At 37.0% G+C, this 24,724-nt stretch overlaps 1 protein-coding gene across 1 annotated transcript in view; it reads right to left on the bottom strand.

The window, feature by feature from the left end:
* The window catches only part of LPCAT1 (lysophosphatidylcholine acyltransferase 1), a 72,266-nt gene that overhangs the window by 26,572 nt on the left and 20,970 nt on the right, over positions 1–24,724 (bottom strand). Inside the window, exons 6-9 of the mRNA XM_074899397.1 lie at positions 22,862–22,920; positions 17,750–17,784; positions 15,091–15,145; positions 11,316–11,398 (exon numbers count right to left, since the gene is read on the bottom strand). Of these exons, the coding sequence (XP_074755498.1) occupies positions 11,316–11,398; positions 15,091–15,145; positions 17,750–17,784; positions 22,862–22,920 (232 nt within the window). The remainder of the gene's footprint in view (positions 1–11,315; positions 11,399–15,090; positions 15,146–17,749; positions 17,785–22,861; positions 22,921–24,724) is intronic.

Below are 24,724 nucleotides of genomic sequence, written 5' to 3'. Positions count from 1 at the left end.
AAAGTATGAAAGCAAGCAGAGTTAAAACTCCAAGCAAACATGTTAAGTGTTTGACATAAGAAAGGTAGAAGAAAAAATACTCCCAAGTTTCTATATGCCAAACAATTAAGTCCTCATTTTTTATTTACTTCTAACTTGATGCTCTCTAGCAGCACCAAAAGATACTTCAAGAAAATCCTGATATTGTAGTTGCAGTGCATTTGCTGCATCAAAGTTGAGACACTTTGGTTTGGAAGAAGCCTTTGAGAACTCAGTGTATAAACAAAAGATGCAATTTAGAAAGCAAGCACTGCTCCATGAATTAACGCACATGCCATGTTTTCCATTATACTTGATTTTACTTATATTAGTACAGAACATTATCTCCTTTGTGCAGCCTTTTCTAGTTTGATGAAAAGTCTTCACAAAAATTTTTTCTCGACTTACCTTCATTTTTTTCATCTACAGGTTCTTCTACCTCACTACTAACCACTTTTATTCATCTATGAAGTTAATATACAGTAATGGCAAGACTGATACAAAACCCCAAGGCATGCCACAGTCACTTTGGCTTTGATGAAAACTCTACACTTTACTATAGACAGTTTGATCCGTAATGACAGTTACCTCCTGTACAATAACCACTTAATTTCTGTTAAGTAGCCTCTCCCCCAGAATCTCATTACAAGACCTTGGAATGTCAATGTAAATAACATAAGCCAGTTCTCTTATCCACCAATTAATTGTCAAACTTCAGGAATTCTAATACACTAGTAAGACATACACTTAACATTAAGGCTACTGATCAGGGTTTCTCTCTTATTTCTAAGGCTAAGTCCAATCTTCAGGAAGAACAGCTCAGTATTAAAGATCAGAAGTACCAAATATGTACCAAAAATCAGATATTTTTTATATAAATTACTTATGAATAAAACAAGGACATACAGGGTAGTGATTCTACATGAAGAACCTCCCCATCCCCCAAAGAACCAACAAACAGGAAGGAACAAAAGGAAAAAGCCAGCTAAACCAAAAAGATACAGGTATATAGAAAAGGTATCTTAAGATCCTGCAGACTGGTGAAGGTTAGATTCCTCATATGGGTGATCCTAAGCAATTAAATTCAGTTTCTCCCAATTTTTCACTTCTTGATCTGTTCCTGTTTCATCCCTCTACTCCTCCTATGAAGAGTGTCCTAATAGTATCTACAAATCAGTAAACCACTTCAATGGAATGGACAAGAGGTTCTTGCAATACCATATTTCATCCCATAGGCTTATGGCTAACATCGTAATGAATGTTGTGTAAAATCCAGATGATTAAATCCCCCATGCTGTGGGGATTTAAATCAGTTTCCAAGTTCCACCTGACTTAGAGATCAGGTATTGCAGGTCTTTGCAATACTCATATAATATTCAATACAGCATTGTATTACACTATATTAAATCATTAGTATTATACAATACAAAATACATTTTCCCTGACAGGTTAAAAAGGGGTGAATGAAAGAAGAAGAGTCTATCCTGCCAGTTTAGAATAATTCCTATTCGCTTTTGTTCTGTGTGCACACTAGACCATCTTTGTCAACTTCCCTGTCAACTGTCAGTGAAATAGCTGAACTCTTAGGTCAGCAAGGATACACTATAAGCAGTACTATCCAGAGTGGCTTACTGAAAAGAATGCAGTAATAACCAAAGCCCTTATCCAGCCAGGCACATTACACCACATTTCATCAGATCTCAAGGCAACAGGAGGTATATCACACAACAGAAATACAGGAACTTGTGGGTGATCAGCTGAAGCATATGACAACTACACAGAAAAGGGGAAGCTGGTTAAAAATAAGGTAAAAGAAGAAACTGAAAGGGTAGTGTTCATTCGTGGTACAACACACCATATTAGGGATCAGAAGTGGCAAGACAAGGCAAGTTATCAAAAAAGATTCTGAAAGGCCAAAAAAATACCCAGTATGACTCAGCAAATGATTAAAGGTGGCAATTAGAATGTAAATACTTTTTTAAAAAAACAAACCCACATGTTCTCACAAGGAAAACTGAGAAGACAAACAAGTTAAAACATAACCATAAGGTGGCAAGCCACAGCAAGAAACAATAGGTTCTTAAAACTAAAAGGTAGAAGCTTTTCAAGCACATCAAGAGAAAGATGACTAAGAAAGATCAGGCCGCTCAACCTGGCAGGAGGGTAGAAGCCTGACTGACTATCACCCCAGAATGAATGTCAGATTTAAATAACTTCTAAATAATAGTCTTCAAACATGTTGAAGGAGCCTAACCAAAGAGGAATTAAAATCAAACCAAACCAAAAAGTAACAACCAACTGACCAAAGGCAAACTTATGATACAGAATAAGTTTCAAACAAAAGCAGGGATCATCTCAGGCTCAGCAAAACTGCAAGGGGAAAATAGAACCTGTATCTTTTTATAGCTGTGCGCACCCCTAACAGAAGGAGCGGTATGTGGGTCAGACTTAGTGCTATCAGTACAGGAAAATACCCATTACAGTTAATGCCTGCATGTATGCCAAGTGTCAACATATACACAAAACAGGATTGAGACAGATAAAAGTATCTTCTCTTGCACTCCTGCTGGCAGTTTTCCAGCCTTTGGACTTCCAAAAAAAAAAAAAAAAGCAAAATGAACCAAACAAGCATGTTTATATATACATCCAGACTTGGAGAATTACAAAGATCAAAAGTAAAGAAGGGGAAGTAACAACTTTTGCTCAACAAAGCTCAGCCATAGGGTCAATCAAGGCCAGAGAAATTAAGAGTTCAAGGGACTCCTGAGTTCAGAAGATAAATCACAGGCTGTATAGGGCTAGCAGTTTAATACAAAAGGACCATGATTTCAGCTCAGAATGTTGAAGAAATTGAAGCTGGGTAACATATAAAGTTCATTATTTGTGCTGATACTTGTGTGACATACTAGAGTTCACTGTAAAGCCTGGGTAAAACTGCAACTCCCAGGACTTTTTACAGAACCAGTTAACAAACTATTCTAATTTATCTCCAGGGCAATCTTTCTGTACTTCAGTTCAAGTGCTAAGGAAAAAAAAAAAAAAAAAGATATATGCAAATTGCAAGTGCAACCCAATTGTTTTAGTAAACTAGGAATATAACAGATTTTCCCAGATCTTCATTTGGAAGCTTACCCCCCCCCCCCCCCCCCCCCCCCCCTTCTTTTCTTCATACTACCTCTGCTTTCACAGTCAGTTAATCTGAGACTGGCCTTTTTAATGTTCAGCAATTTTACACGGCCAGGCATGCATGTCTGGCTTGACATACCTTGAGACTTTTTCCCTCCCTACCTTCCCTGAAATGCTGGCTATTTACCTTTCATGATATCACACTACATGAAATTCCAAAGTCAGCAAGTCACTACAAAAAAATAAAACCAAACCACAGCCAAACAAAAACCCAAAAGCCTTCCTGCAAACCCAATCTGTTACATACAACAGTTGTACTTGTTATACCCTGACTTCTCACACCAAACAGCTCCTATGTCTAACACTTGTGCAGTCATAAAAATAAATTATCAAGTTTCTCATTTTCTGCATACCAATCCACTATGCATGCAAAATTCTGAACATAAAACAGAATGTCACTTCTGTAATATTATGCAAAGTGAGAGAAAATAGCACAAGCAATATTGTGACATTCTGAATCGACGCTTCAACAAAAACATTTTCAAAACGTTTTACATAGTTAATAAGAAGATCTGTGAACTAATCTAGAAAATATCCCACAGGCTGCTCAAAAAACCCCCTTTAAATCAGCTATAATTTTTATAGGGTGTTGAAAAGAAAACATTAAAAAGATATTACATTTGCTATTTTACTTCACTATCATATGTTTAGGAAAAAGACATACAAAACATGGTGGACAAATAACCCCAGCTTCTAGTAGTCATCTGTATAAGAACTTACTGAACCAGAGACTATTTGTGCCACTATGTTTTAGAATCAAGATGTACCAAATTTTTTACAGTATATCTCAGCTCTGATGAATTCATTTTATGCATCTAGTAGTGAATGCCACAATTTTGTACATGTTTTAAAGAGTATTTCCATTTCAGCTGATCTGCTGTTGAGTGCTTGCTACCTCTTTGCTGTGGAATGTAACAGACTTACCTTGCTATGAGTTTCCAGAACATTCATGATTTTACTGACCTTCAAAACAGACTTCCACTTCTTTTTGTCTTTTTCCTTCTTTCCTTCCCAAGCTGAAGAGCTTTCACCTATTTAGTTTTGGAAGGCCAGGGTAGATAGCCCCTTTCTCTCTTGGACTACTACTACTTTGTGACATTCTCCAAGTAAATGAAGGTCCAGTCATAAGAGTCTGGAGTTCACATCAAGAATATAGTATCACATGATGGTTTATTTTTAGACAGAAAAAGAAGCTGCTAACAACTGCATTTATCCTTGTGTTTAGAAAATGGGTCCTTGTAATTAGTGGTCTTGTAGGCTTATGTATCACAATTCCTCAAGGAGTGAAAAATCAAGCAGGTTCTCTGTGTTGTCAGCATTCAAAAATCTAGGTGAAACCAGACTGTTGCAAGAATATTATTTAACTTTAAAAAATTTATTTCTTCCTTGAGAAAAACTTAGCAAGAAACTGCATAGAGTTAACCCTGTTCACTAACTACGCTTGCCTAATTGCCACACTTACAGGACTCACAGAAATAAAGAGTTCACAGTGTAGTTCTCATTTTTGTATAGGACCTGAAATGTAAGAAAATGGATGCTTATTAACTCCAGCACTTCAGTAATTCCACTTACACTGATCATGTCTTTGATCATATAAAAATGACGAAGAGTGCTGAATTTTAAAGTTGAGTGCTGAGCATCCAACCATTGTTTCTGCAGAATCACATAAAGCTTCAGACAGCATAGGCACAGAACACAGCAGTTTTTCCAAAGTTAAATTTAATTGGCCACTGAACATACAACAAATAGCCATGAGATTGACCAGTAAGCTACTGTAAACCCACATCCTCAAGGCTATTCTTCAGCAGCTAGCATTACCATATCACATACAGTGGCAGAGATCACATTCTGATACTGTAAAAGCCTGTGAGAAAAAGATATATCTGATTTTGACTATGTAGTAGATGACAAAAGGTGAAATGGACACAGAAAACTATGTGTACTATCTTTTGCCTTCATCAGCATGCTGGAAAAAACAATTCATTTCTCAAAAGCAAAAACGTAATCCTCATGTGTCAAGCTGATAAACTTTAACAGTATGATGTGCGCCAAACAAGGAGGAAGTGATCCTGGCAAGGATTTGACAGAGAAAACATCAGACAGACAGATGTTTCCAAGTTCCATGCCTAACATGCTGCACTTTAATTGATTTGAGCATCTACTGTAAATACAAAAATATGTCTTTAGATGTTTGTGCAAGTGGAGAAGAAAAACAAAGTTGCTGAAAGAATACAACCAGACTACGACATTTTGGTATTTCTACAGGAAGTCTGCCTTTCCGGGCTCACCACAAAAGAAACTTCAAAACTCCTGGCTAGCATCATCTAAGTAGCTATAATGCTGAGTTCTACCACCAGAAAAAAATAAATGCTCAAATCAGGAATGCTGACAGAACTTCAGTTCTGAGGTGCTTGTAGTTTTGAAAAACAAAGGGGCAAAGGTGTCCAGTTTCTATTAGGTTTCAGTCTAAACATCTGCCATATGCATAAAAAAATAACAAAGTTGAAATATTTTAAATATTGCAATAATTTTAACTTGCATTTTTGCCAAATTGTACCATCTAAACCTTATTCTGACAGTTTCTATAAGAGAAACTAACAAACTAAAGCAACAAATTTTGTTTGTATGTTAATAACTGATCAACAGGTCTGTGTATAGTTATCTAAGCAGTTAATGTCTGTAATTATGGGTGAAGTTACTTCAGAATTACACAAAAATCCTGCAGTGTAGATTTTCACAATTAGCTGCTTGAACTACCATTGGTTTATTTGTGTACAAAACGAACAGTGCTAAGTACATGCAATAACTAGAAGCTGAGCTACTGACATACTCCTCTTAAACATATCTGAGCCCTAATGGCTGGTTAAGGTAACAAATGATTAAATTTTGTTTTGCAAGTAGGAGTGGAAGAGTTACCTACTTCTTCTTTAAAGCAGTGTTTCTATACCCTAAACAGTATTTTGACTGCTTGACAACTATCAGATATCTTCCAGAATAAAAGTACTAATGAAAATTTAGGTGTTCAAGAATCTATTCAACAGGTAAAAGGGTACAATCCCACAATGAAAAGAGACAACTAACATTTTTTTTAGGGAAAAAAAAACACCCAAACAAACCACAAAACAGATGAACTTTAAATGGGTAGCAGTAAATTAAAAACTATATTCATAAAAACAACATGGAAAGGTAAAGACAGAGAAAAAGTTGCAATTGATGCAGCTAAGAAGCATAAGATGTTTTTAAAGCATAAGAAAAAATATAAACAGCGACATTACTAACTGAGAATAGTAAAGTTGCCAAGAGAATAAAAAAAGCTGTCATATGCAATACTTTACATTAGGAAACAATTAAGATGACATATCTTATGAATAAAATTAATTACCTTCCAATGCTTTAACAGCGGTAGATATGTCTCCTTTACCACTGAGAGATTCTTAGAAATAAATTCTTATCATGGCAAGGTCAGATGATTTGTTCCTAATAATTCTAGAAGAGCTGGGAGTGAAGCCTCAGGTCTACAAACTGACAATTTTACAACACTACTATAGTTCCAGTAAATCAAGAGTTAATACATTGAAGCTATTAAAAAAAAGAAAGTAACAACATAGGACAGAAAACATAACACTCAGCTAGAAAACATAGAAGAAACAGTTATGTACTGAAATGAATAAATTAACATATCAAAATAATCCACACTGACTACCATCAATAAGGTGATAATAGCTCATGCACATGAAGACCAAAATGACAATTTTACAATTGTAATACTGACAAAAATAAGCCAACATAATATGTATCTACACGGCATGACTTACTAGTATGATGCCTTCAGAACTGTATTAGAGCAATAAAGAACATATGAAATGATTTAAAACTCAAGATATCACTGAATTTTATTTACTTATTTTAAACAGAGAACCTGCATGGACTGTTGCCATATTTAAAAGCACTCAACATTTTCAGTGATTTGAAAGTGACTCTAAACACACTTCCTGATAGCATGTTATGGATGAGAAGAACATCCACTAAACAGAGCAGCAGTCAGAACAAGGCCAGAAAGACCAAAAAGAGACAGACTCACTCAGTAGGTTGTATGAGAAAATCAAACACAAAGCATATTGATAGGGAATAAGTAGGAGGCCATACTCTAAACAGTGGATTAATCTAATTAGCACATACTTTTTGTGCAGAGTAAGAAAATCATCCAAAGGAAGACAAGCATGGAGTAACTATGTCAGCAGCACTGGCTAGCCTGAATGAGTAATTCCAGTTCTGATTACACAGATAACAAAACAAACAGCTATCTGAGTGGCTGTAACAAAACTGCACATTGTTCTAGTTTTTGGCCCAATGCTATTGAATAAATATCTGTCAAGGAGAAAAAGGTTGAAGATCACAGACATTAAAATACTGGTAATTGCACAGGTGAGATTAAGAAAACCTTTTAGAAAGAAACTTTGGATTTTTAAAGATGCTGTAAAGTGACCAGCCACTATTGTCTTGGATCTTGCTCATCTTCCCAATGAGGACTGCAGTGAAGATACCACTACAGGTTAGCGTTGCAGTAAGTGGCCACAGGTGCAACTGAAAGGTCTGCAGAAGTTGTGATTTTTAAACTAATTTTCTACATGACACAGTGTCCTTTTAAAAATGGAAATGTATCACATGGATTCTTGTGGAATTTAGTGACAGGTCAGTGTACAAATACTGAAAAACCTTTCATTAAGAGATCAGCTCATATTACAATCAATTAATTAAAACATAAAGTAAATAAATATTAAATAATAAATAATTAAAGTTTTAAAGTTTGTGAAATGAGGTCCTGAAAAGCAACAGGAAACGATGCTTGCATAATAGTAATCCAGACTGAGTAACTTCTGGTCACAACGCTCACATTAGTGAGATGATCACCCCCAACATGGTGGTTGTGGTTTAACCCCAGTCAGCAACTAAGCACCCCACAGCTGCTCACTCACTCCCCTCACAGCAGGATGGTGGAGAAAAATCAGAAGATTAAAAGTGAGAAAATTCATGGGTTGAAATAAAGACAGTTTAATAGGGAAAGCAAAAGCCCCATGCACAAGCTAAGCAAAACAAGGGATTCATTCACCACTTCCCATGGGCAGGCAGGTGCTCAGCCATCTCCAGGACAGCAGGGCTCCGTCACACATAACGGTGACTTGGGAAGACAAGCACCATCACTCCAAACGTCCCCCCTTCCTCCTTATTCCCCCAGCTCTATGTGCTGAGCATGACGTCATATGGTCTGGGATATCCCTTTGGTCAGCTGGGCTCAGCTGTGCCAGCTGTGTCCCCTCCCAACTTGCTGTGCACCCCCAGCCTACTCACTGGTGGGGTGGGGGGAGAAGCAGAAAAAGCCTTGACGCTGTGTAAGCTCTGCTTAGCAGTAACTGAAAGATCCCTGTCTTATCAACACTGTTATCAGCACAAATCCAAAACACAGCCCCATACTAGCTACTACGAAGAAAGTTACCTCTGTCCCAGCCAAAACCAGCACAATGGCCCAGGAAAAACAAACCAGTGTGTTCATACTCAAATGGCTGGTATATGGCAGCAGAGAAGGTAAATGATACAAATGGTGGGTTAACACTTGAACACATGTTCAAGAGTATACAATCCTTGTCATCCCAAATGAGAAGGAATACAATAAAGACCTGTAGAGTGCTACAGCAGTTAAAAAGTGGCATCTCCTTTGTTACTGGTATGGCTGCCTGCTCCTGAAGCACAGAACAGTTATGCTTGAAGTTCCTGGCCTGAGAGCCAAAAGGCCAGGCTCACTTTGGGTTTCACTTTTTGGGCAAATAAATTTATCCGTTCTGCAAGAACCTCGTGACATGAGGAAGCAAGCCTCTGTGAATGAAAGCATCTCCTTTGTCAAATATTCAATTTATATAAAAGTAAACAGGAACTATCTAGAGACCTCCATCACCCACATCTGCAGCTGCCCACAGAGAAGCTAAACAAATAAGGCTAAACCAAAAATTCTCCAGAGTCAACAAGCAGAAGCAGCATAAGAATCAGACATCCTGTCAAGTGCTTTGTTCAACACTTAATAGAACCTGTTTGTGAGACAAGATTACAATGAAGGCAAAGAGATTTCAGGAGTGGAAATCATATCTATTGTTGCACTCTACAAGGTCTATCAATGCCCCTTGAAATCAGGGGTAAGACACAAGGTTTTGCCATGACACTGGTTCTGGCTCACAAATACATTATTATCTGGGACTGCTACCGCTTCTGCTGTAAAATATCCAGTAGGATTACTCTTCTTCCAGAAAAATATGATGGGGAGGAAGGGGAAAAAAGACATCTAAACAGATTCTGAAGTGACTTCTTGACATCAAAATGGTACACTGCCACCGATTCCATCTTCAAGAAAAGGAAACAAATCTAGATGAAGCAGTAATACTGTCCTTTACTCAGCTATGCAGAGTGCAATGCTAGCACCAAATAGCACCTGAGGGGCTAGAGTTGCAACTGCTAGAGCTCCAGAACAGACCGACAGCATCTGAGCTGGTATCTTCTGTACCAAAAGACACATGAATGAATTGGAAGAGTCTGGAGAACTGCCACTAAAAAATAAGCATCTGGAAGTAGTCAGCAGTAAATAAATTTTGGCTACGTTGATGTTATTTTACCTTGGTCTACAGCAATCCACAGTATCCAGACATCAGCATTTTGTCTCATTCCCATATGCATTTTAACTTCTGAACTTCGATATCCAATCACATTTATTTTCCTTTCAAATCGACACGGCATCTACAGCACCTTCTTCATCAAAAAGCAAGTCGTATTCACTATCTCTCATTCTGACAGTCTTCCCTTTAGATCTGCATCCCACTTCTGTTACCCCAAATGCCTAATTTTTCAGAGGTAGGAAGGAGAAACAAAAGGATGAGGAAAATAACACCTCTCCTATGAACACATAGAAGGGAAGGCTTTCAACATGCCCATCGTTGTAAACTTCTGTAGGTTGTCAAAATTTCTGTCATCTGATTGGAACAGAGTTCAGAATAAAGGTTTAGTAACATGGCTTTCTACCCAAAGTCTGAGGAAAACACTTTTATGTAGTGCCAGCTGACTGTCTTAAGTGAACTACAAAAGTCTTTGAGGTCACTGCAACTCTGAGACAGGTTGATTCACACAGGTCCTTCTGTTTTTTCTTTTGTGAGAAATGTTCTTCTGTACAATGGATTGAGTATTGATCTACTGTTATATTATAGGCCAAACATCCTTAAGGAAACTCAGAGCTGAGTTCTGCTTACAAATGAGAGAAGAGTTACCTGTTTCTATCTACAAACTTGCCTTTGGCTGAAACTGGTAACTTATAAACAGAAGTTACACAAGAAAATTAAGATTTCATAAATTCTTTCAAAATCAGGATTATTAAAATTAATAAATTCTTCAAGAGTTATTAATGATCATAGACCTGAGGGTTCTCTGTAAAGACTGAGAACATCTACTGACTGAAAGATTTACTGAAAGGACAAAAAAATGAATGAAAAAGAGGTTAATCAAAAATAAAACAGAAGAGAATGAAGGTCTGTGTATTCAATGTTGACTTTATCATACACTAGAGAAGTGTTATGTCATAACATTAATGTTCAACTTTAATTAGTTCGCAGTGTATCAGTACTCTATTTCCAACAGAAGCAGCTTTTCTGTGCTTTACTATTTGAAATAACAAGAGGCTAACAATGAATACATGAAACTATTCTCAACCTCATTAAAAAAGTCACAGCTTAAAATACAACCTCAATAGCACAAATTCAGATACATTAACTTTCATAAAATTCAACTATAGCTTTCTCCCCAGAAGACTAAATACCCACAGCAGTGAGCAGAACTGGCTTGTTATATGAGGACACATTGAAAAAGCAAAACCAAAACTGAAGTCCTACAGTTCTTGCTGTGTTTGTGGCTCCCTGGCCTACACAGAGAGGAAGGCAACTGCTATACAAGAAGTTTTGTACACACTAATGCAGACTACAAGCTTCTTTGCAAGCAGACAACTACATTGACTTGAATTTTCTTGATCCTAAGATTAAAGCCACAGATCTATTTTTAATTCCGCATTATAACATACTTACTCTGCCATTACACGTCTGACGTTATTGGCATATAACACTGGATTTTTTCTTTCTTCTTCTGAAGGAATATACACAGGTAGAAACTGCATACAGAGAACTGAATTATACTAAGAATATTTAACATTTTAAACAATCTCTATTATAGTGCTACAGTGAAAAAAGTATACACTTTGTTGCTACCTACAAAATTATATTAACAAAAGGACTACAAAAATTTAAAAATTGAACTCTTAAATGCTTTAAAATGTGTCATACTTCTAGAAATTCATATAACAGTGACTCTGCTCATTTCTTACCTCATGGAACCCGAGTTTTATCCTCTTCTCATAAGTGAGACCAGGAATTTTTAAAGTATTTAAAAGCACTAGCAGTTTCTTGCACAAAGTTTTCTCTTACAACCTGTATTGTTCAGCTCATTCCAGACAATCAAGAAAAGGACCTGTTACATGAACATTGTTCTATAGTTTAAATATTAAGAATTCAAATTCTCAGGACAGCAGGCATTTATTGTTCCCCCTGCACATTTTGAAATCATATATAACTGCTTAATGTACACGTCAGAAGTCTTTTTAACTTCTGTTGCTGGAAGTTTTGAAAAATTTCTCCTTCAAATTGACACTATTAATACTCAACTGAAAGAGAAACTCAAAATAAATGCACATGGCCACAGAATCACAGAACACTTGACATATGAAAGGGAGAATTAAACCTTAACTGCTGGAGATCTACAACAGAAAAAGCAGCTTACAAAATGGGATGGCCTATATTAAAAGACTTTCCAGCTTTTGGCAGTGTTTTTAAGTGTTTGTTAGAACATGATGTAAGCCCCAAGATCACGGCCAGTCTCATTTATAAAAACCCTCAAAATATCTCACTTCTGTCAAGTAACTATCTTCTCAAATAAAAGGAACAAGAAGGGATCACTGATTCCCACCCCCGCTCAGTATCAGAAAGACAATTCCCTTAGTAGTGCAGTGAGATAACTTATGCACTAAGTGAACAAAATGTTCATAATTCTGTGGAAAACTTCTGAAGCAGAAACCAAAGATGTAATAAGCTTAGTTATATTTCATACAGTTACCTATGGGTAGTATAAAATGGGAATTGTGATCCAGAAATTTCACACTGGTCTTTAAAAAAGAAAATAACAAGTGGGAAATGAATACAAAGTTAATCATTTAAGCAAATACTTATCAATAACTATAAAGTCAGCTGTATTTTCAGACTTGCGTAATGGTATGATCAGCAATTGCCAGTAAATGTTTATCTAACTGTTTCTTAGAGGTAACTCAGTGATGGACAAATCCTCAATTTAGTTGGGTTGTGCTACAGTTTTCCCTATATGTGCCACTGCAACTGAAAACATGACTCCTGTCTTCTATATTTACAAGCAGGTGTGACAGCCTGATGTGATGCAGTATACAAAGAAACAAAGACTGTGAAGCTAGCAGACAGAAAAATTGTTCCCTGAAGTTCCAAGCCCAATTCTATTTCTTTTACTTTGGGTTGCAAATTGCTATTAAGTCATTCATTCAAACACAGAACAAGTTCAAATACGAGGCAAGTTCAAAAATGTTCTACATGTCTGTGCCTAACTGGACAGAACTAGCACAATCATTTCAGCACCACTAACAACAGTAAGAGAAGAACACTCAGCTGCTGCAGATTGTGATAGATGTATGAACACTGAAGCTGACAGGCCAGTAAAAAAACCTGACATGAGCCAAACCAAACTCAATGCACAGGTGATCACATACCCTTTCTTCTTCACAAGATTGCTTGCATGTCAGTTCCAAGTACAGGATGGATGGGCAGGCCATTATTTATAGTAACCTATCATGAAACCTACATATATGCTTGCTTCTCAATATACATGCCATGTATGGTATGCCAGAACATACATTATATGCAGAGAAGCCCATACTAACAAATTTCAGATCCTGACTGCTGGCTGTTAGACCTTACAAGCTATCATTTAACTAAAACCAACTGCAGTTCTGTTGCTTTGCTGTACACCTCCCTGAGTTATTGGATCTTCAGCAATAATTCTTGTATCAAGGCTGGTTGGTATTTGCCAGTATCCATGTGCTGATGGAACAAAGCAGGAATAAAAGCCAATAAGCTTTGGAGACCAGGGGAAAACCATGACTTTGAACACAGAATTCCTCATTTTTTCCCCTACATTCCTAAATCTGCAGCACTTCCTAACAAAAACAGATTCAACAAGTAGTTCTCAAGTACTCTGCCTCATACTTGCAAACAGCTTTGCAGACAGTTCTGCTCTTCTACCCTCTGCCAGCTCCTTAGTACAGTGTATTTCAGAAAGTCACTAGCTTTTTTAAATTTTTTTTTTTCAAAAGAGAAGGCCAAAGATCATAACTTGTCCTTGAGCAAGTTCTGTATGTACTCCAGAAACTCAGCATCTGCTAGCAGCTGCTGTCTCAAAAATCAAGAGAGCTCAGCAGCGTTCGCTTCTGTGTGAAAGAACCCATTTTACTTGCCTAGGGCAGAAAACCGTGTTCCGAGATAGATTAAAAATCCTGCCAATCAGTTGGTTTGCCTTGCTCCTGCATGAGGCAGTTGCTCCCTGGCCCTTCTACCAAAAACATGTCACTGTTTTGGAAATAAGATATTTGATTTTTTTAAAAAATATATATACTATTAATAGCTGAAAATATGCCACTAAAGTGATAACAGTAATTTCTACAAGATATGACTGTTCAGTGGCTGGTATTTTATGCATTCATTATTTCTGAGAAAAATTTATAGCATAAACAAACACTGAGCATAGCAATGATAACTACTGTGATTAACATGTTACTATTGTGTCTATATATATACATAATATGTCTATGTACATATGTATATATGTAAGAGTTCTTTCTATTAATTTACCCGGCTATCAGTAAGAGATAAGTAGCTACTTCATTATTAAGATACATGAGCAAAAGAACTCCAGAACATCTGTCAAATATCACATATAACACCTTTAAAACATGATCTAGTGGAAGGTGTCCCAGCCCATGGCATGGGGGTTGGAACCAGATGATCTTTAAGGTCCCTTCAATCTCAAACCATTCTATGATTCTATGAAAACACCATACTTCTCCACAAAAATGTAATTACTCTCTGTAAAATGCATATGGACAACAATTTAAAAGGAAAGGTTTTATTTGGTTTTGCATTTTCACTAAAATAGTCTTCAGCCTTAGGATCACATACTCTTTTCCTCAAAACAAAGTTAAGACTATACATAAACTTAAATTTCCTTTGTGTTTCCCAATTTCACATTCTGAACAGTGCCTAATAAAAAAAAAAATTAGCCAGATACTAAATAACCTATTTGGCCTAGGAGAAACCACTTACAATGATTTTTCTTTAGAAGATAGTCCTTAGTTTCTACATCAGCATTCACACACTTGGATATCTAACACACACAGTTGGTATACTAGCTGGAATAGCAATCAGGCAATTAGAAGTAAGAAATTTATTCACAAAAGAATCTTTAAACAGTCAGAAATCTGCTTAATTTAAAAGAATAAGAAATTAAAGCCTTAAGCCAAGTGGAAGTCTATATTTTGTTATTCCATTTTTAGGCTACATGTTCAGATATAGAAGCAATTTGTCTAAAATGTAAGTGCTATTTTAACCTGGTTTTGCAGACTATTAACATATAGTTTGAATACAAACTTGTACTGCAGAATTAAGCACAATATTATGTATTCTGATACTGCTCAGAATACACTGTTTGGTTGTTTGGGTTTTTTTTACTGACCTCAATTTCCACAGAATTGTGAAACTGACACAAAGTAAGCCACAGAATTTCTAACCTAAAGGGGGAAAAAAAAGGAAAAGTATGGAGGAAAAAAATGTACATGTAGTAAAGCAGTAGTACATTAGATTTCAAAGTCTTCAAGTAACATTCAACTTGTACGTATGACCATATTCAGATACAAAAACAACAGAAGAGATTTCAGAGTACCTCTATACATTACATTCTGTAAGGTAGAACAAAGGCAATTTACACTGAGTTGCATCTTAAAAGATACCCAAAAGCAGGAAGACAAGCAGTAATATGATATACAGGTACTAATACATACAGTTAGATCTGATCTATGCATAGTGTGTAAAGAAAAGAGTAAGTCTGTTTCAGGAAAATGCTGTATTTGGCATAGAGTTGGCAAGATTAATTATAGCTACTAAGATTTTATCATTACCTTGGTTTGGAATCAAAGTTCATTATACTTCAGAAGTCTGTTAATGAAATGCAGTACATGTGTTTTAGTAGCCTAAGACACAAGATACTGGAATAAACTTGACCTTAGAAAGCAGTAAGATTCAAATCCAGGAAAGGATTTAGTAAATTTAAATTAGGGATCAGAGTCAGTAGTCACTTTTTGTACAGTATCTAGGTAGTTTCAGCAATCACTGTGAGGGGAGGGTTGGTCAAAATCCTCTTAGGCAGATAAAGTGAAGTTCCTAGAAGCAACACCCTACTCCTTTTGCAACACACTCATTGAGGGCTGCAACACAGGCTTTTTTCCCCTTCTCTCCTACACATTAAAGCAAAGAAGAGAAGCAAGAACAACAGTGAAACTTGTGAGTTGAAGTTTACATCACTGACAGGAAACACGAAAATCTGGTTTCTAGGTCCTTGTCCAAGATCATTAAAAAATCCCCAGTAAATTACAAGTAAACTTTTCTCTCTGCCAACTCCCTGTAACCCTCAAAGATTAAACCTTAAATTATGAATATCAATTTAAAACACGGGTAGAACCTGTATCTAATTCGAATCCGATGTAGAGAAAATTTAAATTGTATGCTATAGACAATTTTTGTTTTCAAGGTAAGGTCAGTTGATCTGCTTTCAGTACTGTCAAACTAGTAAAAACATTACTTTCCTTAAGTGGAAGAAAGTGTATAGCCTCCATTTGAGAAACTTTCAATCCATTTTAGAGGCTACAGCAACTCTGAACAAACAGAATACTTCTGGATACATCAACATTTCCAGATTACGTTTTGGCTACGACAGAACAAGAGACACATTTGCTGATGAAGTGAAGACTGTATCAGTCTTAATAGTATTTTCTGCTAAGATATCAGATATACATTTTAGGTCACTCTGGAGAATTAATCCTAAGTAAAGCTGTAATTTAAACTGACCCAGTGATGCATAACATCACATGCTGCCTCAGATTCTGATTCATCTTTAATTTAATTTAACTTTATTAGCAGAGGTCAGCACTTCTGAATAAGGGTTCTATACACATTAAAGTGATCTGAGGCAACACACCTACAAGTTCCTTCCCTTCTATTCCTTCTCCTATGTGTTCTTGACTCCTCAGGTAGGACACTAAGCTAGAAGTAAGCTACTCAACCTTTCTCCCCTCTGACCAAGTTAATTTGCTAGATGAACGGCAGTGTAAATGCAAGGGAAGAGGAAGTAACTCACAAGGAGAGAAGATAAATCCCTACATGGTAAATGCTGCAGTACCTACTTTAGACATTATCGTGGATTAAACTACTTCCAATGTGATGATTTAACTGAAAGCTGAACCTTTAGAAGTGATCAATGATTTTCTCAAGTCTCCAAATTAAGACACGTCCTTAATTAGACTTGGTTCTCAGTCCATTTGAAGGTGCAGAATTAACTGACAAAATTCTAAATTACTTGAATCTTATCTAATCCCAATGGTGTCTGCATTACTACTAAAATACAGGATCCCAGGTGGGACATTCAAAACAATAGTTCACAAGGAGGAGGTTAATGGCAAGCCATTAACCATGGAATCCAACTCCCCTTTACACAGGGTTCAAAATTTCTTGGTTTGATCTTCATTTAAACATTTTAGAACTTCTACTCCAATATGAAAATAATCCTAAAAAACTATTTTTTTAAAACAAGCAAGAATTGCTTCATTTAGTATTTGACATTACATGAATTTGCTAAAGGAACCTCTAGATTTTTTTTTTTTTTTTTAAATAAGTATCAAAGCTACATTCAGGCAAGATAATGGAAACAGTATCTCCAAATTCTCTGAGTGGGGTGATGTTTTTTGTGGGACTAAGCAAATTTCAAACAGCAGCCACGCAGATTTCATACAAAAACACACCAAATCGATTTGCATACATAGAAGCAAGTTGTTTTACTTCAGGCACTTAGCTAAAAAAAAAAAAAAAATTAAAAAAATTAGAAATAAAAACCTAAAACCCATTCTGCGAGCCACCAAAATCGTATCAGCAGAATTATACTGTATATAAGTGCATTCCTCTAGCTGAATATTATCATAATTAAGGGAACAATAAAAGACACGAAATATTCCCAAAGAATAATCCAATAACCAGCAATTACTACTTGAGCATATACACCTGTAAGACAAAAACTAACAAAAGAAAGCAATCATAATATACGCAATAAAACATAGAACACTTACGCTCCTGGCCCTTGCCATGTCCATGTGATTGTATCCTAAGAAAAGAAGCATGACAGTTGAAATTAATTGCTGTACTTCAAACTTTTGTTACATTATACATAGTATAACTGATGACATATGACTAAAAGGTTTTCAGGGAAACTTCAGTGCCCTCTTTGCCAAAGTTCTTAGTCTCAACAGGAATCAGCCTGCCTTTTATGTAGCTAATACATACCCAGTAACAGCTTTTCAACACAGAGTATCTATATTCATAAAGATCCAGGGATTCTTCAAAAGCTATTAGCCTTGGAAAAGAAAGTTACTTACTATAAACTAAAGTTCCTCAATATGCACAGCCCATGTGCATTTTCCTAACCCATCCTGCTTGACAGGGTGCCCCTCGAGCGTCCCTACACTTTATTTAGACCTCCCAGCAACAGATATGAACACTCTGTAACACTTCTGAAGCATTTGGGACCTGCGGAGATGACTGAAGACTGTTCAACTGACATGAAGCAGTGGGACAAGTAAGACCTTATGTCTTACCTCAAAACAGTATTTTTCCGGTTGCCTTTACTCACAGACCTGCCTGATCCAACAATCAAAAGGTACATTATAAGACATCTGAACTCACCAATTTACTTGAGCAAGACAAGCATCACTTTTAGATGGCTGAGATGAACAGTGTGTGAAATACTGAGAGGACAAATAGCAGTGGAAGAAGTGAACAAAAAGCAAATAGCAAAAAGAGAACAGAGACCTGGAAAGGAGTATATAACAGTTGAGCAGAAGGAATATGACAGTAAAGGTCATCGTGTTTTTAACTGTAGGACTAAGAAACAGTGTAGGAAAAAACTGCAATACTTGGAGACAATATTTAAGCGTAGAAGCAAGAATCCAAAAAACTGAAAATGAGTTCCAAGCTACTGTTCAGATGAACTGGGAGAAAAATGTCCAAGTAATAAATGGAAAGACAAGAGGATTCAGTAAATTCAGGTTTCTAGAAGACCAGATCAGAAAGATACTTCTATCAACCTACTGAAAGTGTTCCAGTTCAGTTCTATGCTACCATCGAAAACCATTTTAGGTAGTTTATGTGATCACACATGCCATGATCTTGAAAAATCAATTCAAACTCATGCTTTCATTACCATTTAGAGCAAAAGGCTGTCATAAGTAAAAATGAAAGCAAGCAACACATCCATAAAAGGTGAAAAATGTGATGAATGTAAGAGACAAACAGCTTGGAGTAAGGTCAATATATCATGAAAGACTACCAAGAATTTAAATCTTGACTTCAATAATTATTTTAAAATCAAACAAAATATGATGAAGAACTATTCTATCTCTAGCAATCAACATAATGTGCATGAAAACAGACTTCTCCATGGAGTGATCTTATAGAGCTTTTAACATCTATAGTTTTACTGTTAAACTGTTTCTGGCAACTTTGATGTCACTGATAATACTGCAAGTAAACATGTTATGTTTGGGCTTCTTTTCCACAAGGAACTTTCATTTACAAACCCCGACCACTGCCATGTAGGTAGCTGATAATTTCTCTAATCAGAGATAGATCTGCCATATAGAACACCACCACGGCACTACACATCCAACGCAGCTCTGTAAATTGCAACAAAGCAGAGGGAGACAAAGAAAAGTGAGCTCTATAAAGGTACCTTGCCTGGGCAATTGATCACTGAACAGCTAATAGGTATTTGCAGAATCCAGCCATTGTGCTGGCTAGCTGACACAACAAACTCAAGCCATGTATTTATCAACAATCCTGCAAGAAATTCCCAATGTGAATGTCACAGAAGACATGCATACTTTTTTTCCATATAGAACATCAGGATGCAGCAGGGATGACAATAAATGCCAGGCAGTAGAAAAGCAGGATTCTGGTCTGCAAGAGGCAGACTTATTTCGTATGAGACTCCCGCCAGCACATACAATATTTTAATGTTAAGAACAGCAAGCAGAAAACAGGAAGTGATATCTTCCATACCTAGTTTAGATACCTGTTATCACAGCTATCATCTTATGCGTATGAACAGCATTTACTTCGACAGTATTCTGAGTACATTTTGAAACTTTTGTGTCTAGATAATGAATCCTTTGAATTGTGTGGAAGTATATCTTCCATATAACTTGTATTTGACACAAGAAGATACTGAGAATCATGCCAAACTTCAAACAGGAGATTGGCTGTGTTTACATGCTCAGTCAACCCTGATACACCAAAGCTGGACAAGAGATGTTGCCAAACCTCTTGTCAAATACAGTCACCTGTGGAAGACACTTGGAACATAAAAATCTATTTACAATTATATTTAATCTATTTACAGTGATAATATTTAATCTACTTACAATGATATTTAAACAGGTATATTGCCTTTCATAATTACCAGTACTCTGATAGAAAATTCAAATGAAGAAAAAGCTGTATACACAAAGACATTTAGCGTAAAAACAAATTGCCAAAAGGATTGCTGTAGAACCTATGGATGGAGACAATAGAACATTTATTTTAATTAGAATATACATAACCTCTGGCAAGCATCCAATAGGCAAAATACTATCAAACTAGAGAAACAGAAGAAAATATTGAATTTCAGGTCTAAACAATGTTTTAATGCCTTACAACTTCATTATGCTCATGCATCAAGAAGAGTAACTTACTAACATACTGCTAAAGAAACACTGATACAGGACCAGAGACAGAGGCAATCAGAAGCCCAAAGAAAGGTATTCAGGGGGAAACCCTGACTAGAAAGAGTTCTTATGGCAACCACAACTAGATGTATTTGCTAGAGAAGACCTTAATTTACATAATCTCTTTTGCTACATATCTCAGTCCACTGCAGAACCTAGTTCTTGAATAGAGTATGAGGAAAGAAACATGTAAGAGTACACATGAATGTAGTAGGTGTGTGAGGCTCTGATCTCCAAAAGCCTCCCAAAACAGCCAGCTGAACGCAAGGCCAAGACTGTTCTCATGTGAACTGTGGAACTTGGAGCTCTGAAGGTAGATCACAGCAGGAAGTTCAAGCTAAAAGCAATGTGGTGACTGCACAGAACGCATATCTGGAATTCACCGGCTAAGCAAAGATTTTAAGAAATTCCTTCCTGAATCTAAAAGTATAATATGCAGTGATCAAACAAGACAACAAACAGGAAGCCTGCGACAAAGTCTGCTAGAAATGCTGTCTTAGCGTGTAAAAACCAATGTTCTCTCCCTACCCTATTGTTCTTACTTGCTACCTAACTCTTAACTGCCAAAATAAATCTGACCTTCATGTATTACATCATACTCCTCCTTCTTCTTCTCATTCTAACTTTGCTGAAAGTCTTTTGCAGCAATTTTGATCTAAAAATCAAATAGGAATAGCAATTACACCCCCACCCCCATTAGTGCACAGTGGAAGTAGACTGCAGGAGGTTCAGTGACTCGGCAAGGCACTGAAAACCAATTTACAGCAACTAAAAGTAGTAGGAAAAAGTAAAGTTCCATACACAGATTCAAGCCAACTCCAATGCCTATCTATATAAATATTAAGAATCTCTTTTATGACATTTTGTGGTAATATGACATAGGCAGCGTGACTGCGTGCACCCTCAGCAAGTTTGCCAGTAACACCAAGCTTGTGATGAGGTTGACATACTGGAGAGAGGTGCTATCCAGAGGGACTTGGACAGGCTTGAAAGGTGGGTGCGTACAAACCTCATGAAGTTCAACAAGGCCAAATGCAAGGGCCTGCACATGGGTTGAGGCAATTTCAAGCACAAATACAGGCTGGGCAAAGAATGGGTTGAGAGCAGCTCTGAAGAAAAGGACTTGGAGGTATTGGTGGATGAAAAACTAAGTGTGAGCCAGAAATGTGTGCTTGTAGCCCAGAAAGCCAACTGTATCCTGGGCTGCATCAAGAGAAGTGTGGCCAGCAGGTTAAGGGAGGGGATTCTCCCCCTCTACTCTGCTCTTCGTGAGACCCCATCTGCGGTGCTGTGCTCAGCTCTGGGGCCCAATAGACAAAGGACTGTTCAAGCAGGGCAGGCCCAGAGGAGGCCACAAAGATGATCAGGGGCTAGAGCACCTTCCCTGTGAGGACAGGCTGAGAGAGTTGGGGTTGTTCAGCCTGGAGAAGAGAAGGATCTGGGGAGACCTTATAGTGGCCTTCCAGTACTTAAAGGGGGCTACAGGAAAGATGAGGAGGGACTCTCTATCAGGGAGTGTAGTGATAGGGCAGGGGGTAAGGGTTTTAAACTGAAAGAGGGTAGATTCAGATCAGATAGAAGGAAGAAATTCTTTCCTGTGAGGGTAGTAAGGCACTGGAACAGGTTGCCCAGAGAGGTTGTGGCTGCCTCCTCCCTCGAAGTGTTCCAGCCCAGGTTGGACGGCGCTTTGAGCAACCTGGTCTAGTGGAAGGTGTCCCTGCCCATGGCAAGGGGGTTGGAACTAGACGATTTTTAAGGTCCTCTCCAACTCAAACCAGTCTATGATTCTGATCTTCACAAGCATTTGTAACAATTGTTTAATTTAGATATTGTAAGCAAACACTATAATTGGCAGATATAATTTACACGAGTGATTTATACTGAAGCACTCCAAATTAGCTTGTGTTTCGCATTCCTTAGACAGGCATACAGTGTATACAAAACATGGACAAGACACCTTATGAAGCTGCCGTGTTCCCCAACACATTACTCTATAATCATTTAGATAGCAGAATTTATTTGTGACTAACACCCCCACAGGCAGGAGGTGCGGAAACATCTTCCAGCAACAAATGATAGTAAGAAAATTCCAGCATACACTGCAGTAACAGGGAGCACACAGCAACATAGATCCTTGACAGAAATTGACATTTGTCTTGTTATTTGTACAGTACTTGTAACAACCTGGATAACTTTCAGAGCACTGTTTTAAAGAAGTAACCTAATAGAAGCAGAAATATTTAAACTGTCTCAATTAAGACTATTTATATTGCTAGAGGCTTAAGGAATATATACTTAGCCAATACCCATTTATTAATGCTTCCCAAATTGCTAAACCTAATTATCCAATCTAAAAGATTACAGAAGTGCAATGTATTTAGAAGAAAATGTCCCATATTTACTGCAAGCTGAACTTACCAGTTTGTTTGGATAACGCAAAACCACTGGCTGTACAGGAACTCCAGGAATAAATGCTCCTAGAATGCACATATGACACATCATTACTTTATAATGCCTTTTGGTACAAAAGAAACTTATTGCAGTAAAGGAAAAAATTACACAATTACTGGTATTTTTTTTACTATCAACTAATTCCTATGCATAAAACCCAAAAGTAGCCTCAAAAGCAATCAAAAAAGCAAGCACTAATGAATGACAATGTATCCCCACATTTTCAGACGAAAAAAAAAAAAAATGCTTGCTTGCATTCTCTAAATTATCCTCTACTACTTGCAATAATTGTCACGTACACAAGTCAAAGCTCAGTACCAAATTCAGCTTGATAAATGAATAAAAGAACATGAGTATGTGCAAGACAGGTAAGTCAATAAATTAAGTTAACAGGGGGTTTTGGTGAAGAACCTAAGCTTTCTTATGCAAAAGAAGCTTTCCATTTTTAGTTTATCAACACCAATTTACTTGAAATTTATCATCTATGAAGTAACAGAATCAATTTAACTTCTTGTCTCCCACTTTAATTCCCCTCAGAAGGGCTTACTTGTTTATTCTGCAGCTATGAAAAAATCTAATAGAAGGTATTAAACTAGAGCTACTGTACAGAAGTATCCATTTCATATGAAAATTAGAGTTCTGATAAGTAGCACAGATCTATAAATGTCATTTGCTAATGATTTTCTTGGTTTCTAGCACAGATTAAATAAGCATAACTTCCTTGCTCAAAATTTCTCTAAACATCTTTTTCTCATGCAAACAATTAATAAAGACAGTTTTCATTCAAACTATGTTTTTTACAGCCACTTGCTAAGTTCTGCCCAATATTTTGATTAAAATTAAGAACTGAACAATGGAAGTATACTGTATTCTGGCATTACATTTGCTTTACAGACTACTTGCAGAGATGTAAAAGTAATTGTTAATGGAGTATAAACATCTTTAAATGAAGGTTGTCTGAATGGGATCCTGCAGAGATTTGGTTCTTGGCCCAGTGGTACCTTCTATTCAAGTCTCCAAAAACAACAGCCTAATCAACTTCTGAAGGAATGTGAAGATGACAAAATCTGAGTGATAGATGACAAGACCACTGTTTAAGTGAAACTAGACTAGTGTGTTTGTATGACTAGCTTGCACAAACATAAACCCAAAAAACTGTGTAGTAAGAGTAAGGCGTGTAGGTCCCATGAGTAGAATGGGGAAAGGCATCCTGAAAGCAGTTATTTGAATAGAGACCTGAAGTAATTTTATGTAAGTGAGGAATTTTGAGTTAAAGGATTTCTGGAAGGCTGGATGGATACAGAAGCAGGTTCCAGTAGGAAAAGTGAGACAGTCAAGAGGCGGACAGCAGCATGTACTAGACCAGAGGATAGGAAGATAGAGTGGGGATTTGAGGCAGAAAGTGTATGGTGCCTGGAATGTCTATGGCACAGAAGGGAAGGCAGGAAATTACAGCTTTAATGAAGGATTCAGGCTGGTTTTCAAAGCATGGCCAAGATTCAGGTGGGGGGGGAGAGAGAGAGAGATATGGAGAATAGAGAGTGAAAGAAGTGGATGTTCTCATAACCACCACTCATCTAAGAAGGTAAAGAGCTGAGAGGGGAGGAAGAAAAGCTTTTTGCATGTTTGTTCAGGAGACAATACTGAGATTCCTTCAGCCAAATGAATCAGTGAGAGAAATCACAGTGCTCACTGTGTCATATTTTAACCATCATTTGTAAGTTGTAAGCAACACAGAATATAAGACACACAGATCAGAACACAATGAGCTAGGCAAAAACCTAGAAAGTCAAAACATGCATTCACAACTGCTTCATTCACTGCAACCTC

This window comes from Athene noctua, chromosome 2, assembly GCF_965140245.1.
Source record: "Athene noctua chromosome 2, bAthNoc1.hap1.1, whole genome shotgun sequence".
NCBI lineage: Eukaryota > Metazoa > Chordata > Aves > Strigiformes > Strigidae > Athene > Athene noctua.
The sequence above is the reverse complement of the archived record's forward strand: the minus strand, read 5'-3'. Positions and strand labels throughout refer to the sequence as shown.